This window comes from Adiantum capillus-veneris, chromosome 19 (genome assembly GCF_014529385.1).
Source record: "Adiantum capillus-veneris isolate H3 chromosome 19, ASM1452938v2, whole genome shotgun sequence".
Lineage (NCBI taxonomy): Eukaryota > Viridiplantae > Streptophyta > Polypodiopsida > Polypodiales > Pteridaceae > Adiantum > Adiantum capillus-veneris.
The window spans coordinates 102,038,162-102,047,512 of NC_140949.1; the positions used below are offsets into that span (position 1 = coordinate 102,038,162).

Here is a 9,351-nt window from a genome sequence, read left to right on the forward strand (position 1 = left end):
AACTCAAAAGGAAATTGAGATAACAATCTCACACTGAGAGAGAGAGAGAGAGACAGAGAGAGAGAGAATGTTGCCTCTTCAAAGGTCAAATACAACAGATGCAACCAAATGAAACATGTCACATAAATTTTGGGCTGATCATAGATTTTCAAACTTGCTTGGGGCATATTGTGCATAAATTAAGGGGCTTCTTAATGCACTAATGTCCTATCTAGCCCCAAGAGAGCAAGAGTTCAGCTAGATTGTTGCCACCATGATGTAGTTTACAAATAAGGGGATAGACACAAGCATGAGAGAGAGAGAGAGAGAGAGAGAGAGAGAGAGAGAGATTCCATCCTACACTAAAAGAGAGAAAAAAAAAAGAGGGGAATCTCTTAATGTCAAAAGTCATTGCAAGGAGACCTCAAAGATTGAACGTATAAGACTTTAACTCAACATTCACAGAGAGGGTTGCGAGGATGGGTGGAGGTTATCTATTCCACAGATGGTACTATAGCGTTAGCCATGTCATCACAGGGAAAGGGTGTGGGAGCTTGTTTTTCAAAAAAAGTGGATACTCAATCTGGACGCCAAAAAGATAGGTTTTCTTTTGGCCACTGTAGCAACACGTGGGTCATATACTAGTTATATATGGTATAAATAGTACTAAGCATAAATGAGTTAATTGATAGTATAATTTTATTGAAATGACATTGAGGATCTACATACTACAAGGCTTAAGGTGGAATGGAAATAGAACTTTGGATCTTCCAGTTGTACAATGTACACATTGTTCACAGGGAAAGGAAGGACCAATTGAAGCTTTTTTTTGTCAGAGTCACAAAGTTCACCTTTGATATGACCGTTCCACCATTTATCTCGCACTCCCTATTTCATAGTCTACCATAGCTTAAACAATTCTTGCCTACCATGGATATCACTAAGAATGATTTACATTCCTACAACACAACTCTTATTCCCATTGCATCGTGAAAAGATGGACTACACCATGGAGCCTCTCCACTAGACTCCCCCTCCCATCCACTTCTTTTAAAGAATCTTCTCCCTCAAAAATTGACTCCACTACCAATCTCAATTGCATTAACAAAATATAATATTGATATTGGGGAGTGTTTGAATTTAGTTCAATGGTTCTAAACTGAATTTAGATGAAACAACTATCCCTTTGAGGACTTAAATTGATTAATTTTGATATTGCCGGGAAAAGACCTTGACATGGCCCAATCAAAAGAGCCAAAACAAGCACTTGCCTTCCTTGAGCCATAACAAGCACTTGCCTTCCTTGATTTGCATCTTCTGCTTACTCCCACAACTTTCATCCCCTTAACTTAAGAGGCCTATGGTTGAAAAAAAAAGGCGTGTAAATCTTTTTGTGTCCTCGATGAAGAGCTAAATTGACTTTTTACCATTTGTTTTAAAATACCTATGTGTGGCTTCGCCTTGTTGTTAAGGGGGTGTTCATGCAAGGTGCAATTATCAGTACCTGGTAAGGGCCTCGTCAAGTGGGGCATAGTTATCACAGATTGATAACTATGCATACTTATCAGTAGTTGATAACTATGCTTCTTTGAAGGCAACTATGCTACAACAATGACTCTTCTTGAGAGTGGGTCTTTTGAGAAAACCTACAAAGTTAAGAGAGATTTAGTGTCTGCGCGATGGGTCAGACCATCAAGAAGACACTAAATTTCTCTTGACTTTGTAGGTTTTGTCACCTTCAAATGTAGAATTTAGAGGTAAATCTCAAAATTTGTAGGTAGTATTATACTAAACCTAGATTTTCTTCAAGCATTTGCATGCAATACAATGTTTTTTGAAAAAAAGCATTGTAAACATATATATGAGAAATTTTAGCGGCAAATTTGCTATGCTTGAATGTTTTTTCTTTGAACTTTATAGGGTTTCTCACCTTCAAAAGTAGAAATCAAAGGTGAATCTCAAAATTTTGTATATAGGATTGCACTAAGCTACGTGTTTTTCAAGCAATTGTATCCCCACTAAGATACATGATACATAATGCTTTTGCCTTGACACTTGGAAAACCTGCGTATGGGAAATTTTAGAGACAATTTATATCTATACTACTTTATTATGGAGCTTAAAGAATTTTCAAACACTGAGTGATGCTACGCATATAAGAACGGGCCACCTCTTGAATGTGTGCATGTGGGTGGGTGGCTAGGAGCCTGGAGAAGCTGTCGCGATTGCTCGGCTTGCAGAGAGAGAGAGAGAGAGAGAGAGAGAGAGAGAGAGAGAGAGAGAGAGAGAGAGATGGCAACATATGTCACTAGAAGCATGTATGTATGTGTGTCTTTGGGGGCTGGGACAGAGCAAGAGATGCACATGGCATTCATCTCGATTGGAAAGAGCATTAGCTCATACGATAACTTCATCCAGACACTGTGCGCTCTCCTATGTGAGCCTGGCCGCTGTTCACATGGGTCATCCATGCTACACAAGATGAGCCATGCACTCTCGGAACCAACCTTGCATTCTCAGCATGGGCTGGTGCATCATATTGTTTGCTACCCTATTAGTTGGCTTAACATCGTGCAGTAGGCTAAGTGGCACATCATCGTGTGGGCTCCCTATGCAACTCTTCATTCGGTCATCTTGAATATATTGCAGTCTCCTGAGCTAGTCGTCAATTGAGAGAGAGAGAGAGAGAGAGAGAGAGAGAGAGAGAGAGGAGAAGAAGAAGAAGAAGAAAGCGTAAGCTAGGTGCTTCCACGATTTTTTCCCCTTCCACTTCCAGAGACGGAGATTCACAACCTACTGAGCAAGAAAGGTTGCATGTGTGTACATTGTGCACCTTTTTCTTCTCAAGAAAATCCGACCGATAAATTTTTACAAGTTTATTGTAAATACCAGTAAATGCTTCAAATTTTGACCAAGAAACTGGAAGAGTTTAAAGTGTGCCATTATTTTCTTCAAATAGGAAAAATGTTTTTGGAAAGCTTTGCATGTACTAGATGCAATAACAACATCAAGAGAACACATGTAGCCAATTTTGATCAATACAATAGAGGTAGGCTCTAGCCTGCTACACTAGGTCTCCAAGGAAGCCAATCGCTAGCATCACAACAAGTGTGCACACCACACATCTTTGACTCAAGAGCCCCTTGAGAGACTATACCTTGCAATTGCCAATCAATTTGTCTGTATTATTGCTCTAGGGTGATGCCAATATTCTCTTTTGTGATGGTTTTTGTTCATTTTTGAAGGTGCTTACATACCTCGCACTTGCTCCTCTCTCCTTTCATAACACTACTTGCTATTTTGAAAACTTAGGCAACATCTCCTCTAGCACAACAAAGAGCTAGGGAAATGCTATTGAGAGAGCCTTTTTCACGTGCTTAGAATCTGATTGAATCCGAGTAGGATGCCCACACTCTTGAAAACACCAAGAAGCAAAGAGTAAAGGCTCTAGCCTTTAGGGGGGTTGGAGTAGCATAATACACACCATGCACAAAATTACTCACAATAGTAGATATTGCACTAAATTCCAAAATTGAAGCAAAGGATGATGACACTCAAGAAAAGTAAAGGCCAAGGATGATGGAACTCAATTTTACAAGAGTCGTATATATTAGGCCCTTGGCCTTCTCTTTCTTTCAATCACAATACAACACCGTCACTTTTGCATGCACATAGTGCTATTGCAAGGCCACTCCACAAAAGGAGGGAGAGACAAAGAGAGAAGATAGTTCTTCTTTATCGTAAAAACAATCCAAGAGACCTTATAGGTTGATCAACAACAAGTCCTCGATTCAAGATGTGTAACTCAAAAGGAAATAGGGTTGTAGGGATGGGTGGAGGTTATCTATTCCACGGATGGTACTATAGCGTTAGCCATGTCATCATGGGGAGAAGGGTGTGGGAGCTTGATATTCAAAAAAGTGGATACTCAACGTGGATGCCAAAAAGATAGGTTGTCTTTTGACCATCGTAGCAACACAAGGTCAGTATGTGACCAAAATCTTTCAGGTCTCATTAAAGCGAATATGGAGAGATGCTGTTTGGGAAACTAAAGACAAAAGGAAGGGAGGAGAGGAAAAGTTAATTTTTTAAGTTCCCACAAAAAAAAAAAGTTTTCATCTAGTATTTTGCAAGCTAAGTGGAAGCGACAACGACGCTGGATTTGGATTACCAAAAGTCTTTTTTGTGTCATTAAGCGAAATTCTGGCAAATTTTAGAGGCAAAGGGGATTTTGACAGGTCAGAAAGATTTTTAATAAGATTCTCTCTCTTTGACGCGTGCATCTCTCTGTCTCTTCTCCAAGCGTACAGGAAATCCTCCGAGCACGCATCGAGTCTCTCTCTCTCTCTCTCTCTGTCTCTCTCTCTCTCTCTCTCTCTCTCTTTGTGAGTACGCATGCAGGTCAGACTTGTGAGGAGGTTGGCGCTCTCTCCAGTTCTCTCTCTCTTTGAGTGCGCATGCAGAGTTTCGCTTTGCTTTCTGTCCATGCTTTTGCACAAAGCCTCTTGTGTTGCTCCTATTCTGCGTGGAGCCCCTATGCCAAGGCCGAGCTTAGCGGTTCATTATGAGTTAAAAAATTAATGAGTCTGGTCCTACTATGGAATGTTTGAACAGGTGCAGGAGGAATGCGTAGCAAGGCAAGACTCCAGGACGGGTTGGGTTTGCAAGAGCAATGCGATGCGTCAACAACACGAGGAAGGAGATTCTTTTGCCTATGGATGTGCGAGGACGATCCAGTAAAAGAGAGTTTTTTTGTTTTGTGGGGCTCTGCATCGTGATGCTGTATGGGAGGCTTGAGCTCCATGGTGCATGCGCACAGCGTCAGCCAGCAGGTGGGAGGAAGGTTTGTTTTGTGTGTGTGTGTGTGTGTGTGTGTGTGGTGCAGCGGGAAGTGGGGCAAGGAACTAAGGCGAGGCAGTTTGTGTCTGTGTTGCAAGGCAAGGCGAGACTCTGAGCAGGACAGGGCACGGGTGAATTGGACCTTAGGTTGTTTTGCTTTTGAATTAAAAATATTCTGTTGGAATCTTAGTGACAAATTAATGGCTTTTTTGCACTTGACCCAATATGTATATGGTATAAATAGTACTAAGTATAAATAAGTTAATTGATAGTATAACTTTATTAAAAATGACATTGAAGGATCTTTGCATTCAATTAGCAAGTTGCAACCTTTTGCAACTATGCCAATTTTGGCATAGCTACAAAAGGCTATGCATTGTACAAACGAGGCGGATGACAAACGAGGCATAGTCATCCGCCCAGATTACTGCTAACGCAGCCTCGCATGACCACCACCTAATAAGTTGTGGGCTGTGTCCTGTGGGAAACCAGGCTTGCTCAATTAATGAAAAAAGTGATTTTTAGTTTGCCTTGGATGCTTGCTGAGCGTTATACGAGAATGGCGGCCTCGGACGGCGACACTGTCAGGTGAGACAGACAACTTCTTTGACTTCTGGGTACTGCCATGCTGGAAAACGCGCGGTCCACATCTAGACTCTACAGAACATATGAAAATTGGATATTGTCTGCCACCTGTAAAGGTTTTGAGCCTCCACATCGGACTAGTTCCATAATGCGGACTGCCACGAGAGCTAATGCGGAACAGACAGACGACGCCATGTTGGCACGCTTGGTTGGCCATGTGGGAACGGGAGTTTTGGTGTCTTTGTCTCGCAAGCGCAGAGGTTTGAGTGAGGACTTTGAGGGGCCAAACCAGGCTACCTCATCGGCCATGGCCGCTCTCTCTCTGCGTCAATCAAACCCTAATTGGAGGTAACTCATGACATCGATCCTCTCTCTGTGTGTGTGTCTCTCGTGTCCGTGTAACGGTTCATCTCATTTTTGCGTACCTGCATTTGCTTGCATGCGCGAGCCTTAGCGCGTGCGCCATGGCTCTTCGCTCGTGACATCGTGCTCGCGCCTGTAGCTTCTTCTGCCTGAAGAAACCATCATTGCCTCCTCGAAACGGTTGCCTTGTCGCTCGTTGCTTCTCTCTCAGTCTTTCCCCCGCTTGGTAGTCTCTCACTTTCTCACCCTCCTTGGCCGGTGAGTGGCTGTGTATATGCACGTATGTGCCTGCACATGTGTGCGCATTATGCCCTCAATCTCTCTGCTTCCGGCGGATTCTGTGTTTGTAGAGGGGATTCCTCTCAATTTTGGGCCGCTCATTGTCTTTGTCTAACATGGCAGGAGTTTCAACGCAGCTTCGAGGGAGTGACCTGTGCGTGGGAGCCTTGATGAGGTGAAGTGAAGGCTAATTGCCGCTACGGCAGGAAGCTCAGAACGCTTTGTAGCATCTCAAATTGACAGTTTGCGGATTATCATCAGGTCTGACTAGTTTACCATGTCAATAATTAGTTGCAGAAGCTAGACGATCGTTACCTTATTGAGCTGCTGGCTAACAATAACAAGCATTTGCATGTTTTCTTCATTGTGCGTCAGATATTTATAAGACTGTCTTATTTCCTTCTATCATCGAGAAAATAAATACTTTTCCGTTTATTGCAAATTGCCCTAGGTTCATTCACTAATTACTATAGGTTTCCTGGTTGCTGTGATCATCAATGAACCATTATTTAATGGCTGCTGTGATCATTAATGGTTTGCAGGGTATCTTTAACGGGTTCATTATTGCAGAGAGGCGTGCCTTTAAATGAAGTCTAGTTTGTTTTGTTCATTCAACTTCTTTGTGATTGAGCTGGATACAGCTCCCGGTCTCCAATGTGTGAATGTCTCATTTTTCTGCTTTTGCACTCCCTGCCTCAATTCATTTGCAGGAGATACAGATGGAGCCAGCTTCAGTTTCCTCCTACAGTGGTAATGGAAACGGCTTCTACAAAGCCTTTGACATGTTGTCAAACCAAGCAAGGCTCGTGAATCGTAAATCTGTGCACAAAGCCTCAGCAGTCGCAGCTGCTTGGGATGACTTTGCCGATGGTAGTGAGACCATCATGTCGCATGGAAGTAGTGGAGTTATCACTCCATCCATGGAAGCTGAATTTGCGGACGTCGAGTTTGCAGATGCTGAAAGCCATTCATCCTCTCTGTCTCCCTCGACAGCAAACCCAACTCAGCTTCTTTTGAAGGTGCATGTCATGGAGGCTCTCATTTCTGGAATCTTCTCTACAGTTTCCTCTCTAAAGAAGGCTTATGTGCAATTCCAGTCTGCACATGATCCTTATGATGCAGATAAGCTTCAGCTTGCAGACAAAGCTGTAGTTGCTGAGCTTAGAAATTTCTCTGACTTGAAGCAGTCTTATAAGAAAAGGCTAGTTATATTAGGCTCCTCTGAGTCGGAAGGCAAAGCTTTGAGAGTGGATATGGATGCTGATATCAAGCAAGGGCAGTCATTGGTGTCTTATGAAGCCATTATTAATAACTTCCACTCAGAGATCCAGTCAAAAGGTGTAATTATAGAGAGCTTGCAAGATAAACTCTCACAGATGACACTGAAGAAGGCCAAGCTTGAGAAGCAAGTAAAGAGGCTGGAGCAGAAGGTGACAAGGGACTCTTTTCTGAATACTCCCATTGATCATTCCTCACCTTCTCCACAGCTCCTTGAATCTGCTGTACTTGGGGCCTCAGAAGCTTCTAGGACTTTTGCAAAGCTCCTCGTGTCTCTTATGAAAGTGGCACAGTGGAACTTGGATGCAGCAGCTAATTCCATAGAGCCAGGCATCAGTTATTTGCGTACGACGCACAAGAAATATGTATTTGAATCATACGTGTTTCAGCGCATGCTCGATGACTTTGAAAATGGCATCGGTAACATTGGCCTTCCACACAGGGAAGAAGATTGTTTCAAGGAGTTTCTGGAGATGAGAGCAATGGACCCTCACAAAGCAGTAGTTTCCAATAAAGAGAGCTCCTTTGGCAAGTATAGCCTCAAACGATTTGTGGATTTGATTCATCCCAAGATGGAGTTGTCTTTCTTTGGAAATCTGGAGCACAGAAAAAAGATCTCTAATGGTATTCATCCTGAGAGCCCGTTTTACCAAAACTTCCTAAAGCTGTCGAAGGCCATGTGGATGCTGCATCTATTAGCCTTTTCATTCAAGCCCAATGCACGCATATTCCAAGTCAAGAGGAACACAGAATTCTCCCCGCTGTATATGGAGAGCATTGTTCGATCTCCAGATATGGGTCTGGCCGGAAGTGAAAGTGAGGACGTACCAAGGGTGGCATTTACAATCATGCCAGGTTTTCGTGTAGAGAATGTTGTCATAAAGTGTCAAGTGTATATAGTAGCTGCAAGTGAAGGAAAGTCGAAGGCAACTTGAGTCCTTGAGTGCTGCCGGAGGGTACGCAGTGCTGCAAGGCGTTTTTCATGTGGTATACATGTTGATCGTATTGCTGTTGGACTGCATATTGTCATGTAAGTAACCATGACCTGTGAAAGCCTTATATACTATAATAACACTCCAGTATATTCCCAGAACGGGCGTGCAGTTTTATCAATACTCTTGGTAGCTGCAGTTTATATGGTAGCTGAAGTTTTCGACCGGACAAGTTATGGTTTGTTGTCACATGGCCACTGCACTCTTCTAAGTCTTGGTGTTCCCCTCTGAATGGCAAGGGAAATTTTCCCAGTCCAGTAACATGAAGGAGTCTTTAGGTCTTTTACTCATGAATAATGTCATTGCAGCAGTCTTGGCAAATTGGGTGAAGCAAGATATGACGGCATAACATGTTCCCGTTGATAATCAATCAGAATTGTTGTGGTCTCTCTCTCTCTCTCTCTCTCACACACACACACACACACACACACACACACACACACACACAAGTGTGGAAGATTGGCTATTCTGATTCGCTCCGGCGGAACAAGTCTTAAGAGTCCAAGACCCGTCAGATAGATAGATGAGGTCTCTTGGTGATGTTCCTATGATGTGGCATTTTGCATCTGTTTGAGCTCACTTGCTTTACCCTTGAGTTAATGGTCAATTCTTTGATGGTCCAAAGCTTTCTTCCCTTGAGACGGGATTGGCGCAATAACTTCGTCCGGCTCTCTTTGTCTTTGAATGTGAGGATACAATGCTTGGGTGGAATACGCCTATGTGTGTCATTTTTCCAAGAGATGGCTTTGGGATTGATGTGGATTAGTTGAAGAACGTTTTTTAGTTTGGTGATTGCATCTTTGAGTGTGTACTCGATGGTGCACCATGGTGTGTGGAGCCCCTTGATTCTAATGGTCGGTAATCTTCTTGTGCCGCCCGGTGGACTTCCTTTTGGACCGCCCGGACTGTCTCCATGAGGGAGGCTTTGACTACGTTTGTTTTTGTAAGCAGAGCTTGGCTCTCTGTTGCCCGTGTGTCTTCAAACTTACGCAATTGCTTGAGTATTTCATTCTCTTTGATGAGCTCTTAAATCTGA

General features: G+C 43.0%; 1 protein-coding gene across 3 annotated transcripts; it reads left to right on the forward strand.

The window, feature by feature from the left end:
- The first annotated feature begins 5,593 nt into the window (after nt 1-5,593).
- LOC147434561 (protein GRAVITROPIC IN THE LIGHT 1-like) lies at nt 5,594-8,702 on the forward strand. Of its 3 annotated transcripts, none has more exons than XM_086491026.1 (3): nt 5,594-5,751; nt 6,169-6,306; nt 6,756-8,702. In XM_086491026.1, exon 3 carries the CDS (start codon nt 6,765-6,767, stop codon nt 8,256-8,258), a length of 1,494 nt encoding a protein of 497 aa, XP_086347152.1. In that variant the 5' UTR covers nt 5,594-5,751; nt 6,169-6,306; nt 6,756-6,764; the 3' UTR covers nt 8,259-8,702. The 3 variants fall into 3 exon arrangements, with proteins under 3 accessions (XP_086347152.1, XP_086347154.1, XP_086347153.1); XM_086491028.1 differs by having other exon boundaries at nt 5,604-5,751; nt 6,183-6,306; XM_086491027.1 differs by lacking the exon at nt 5,594-5,751 and adding an exon at nt 5,780-6,024.
- The last annotated feature ends 649 nt before the right edge of the window (nt 8,703-9,351 follow it).

What these genes read in the sequence shown, in the direction of transcription:
- LOC147434561 (XM_086491026.1), top strand. Translation starts at nt 6,765, where the DNA reads ATGGAGCCAGCTTCAGTTTCCTCCTACAGTGGTAATGGAAACGGCTTC.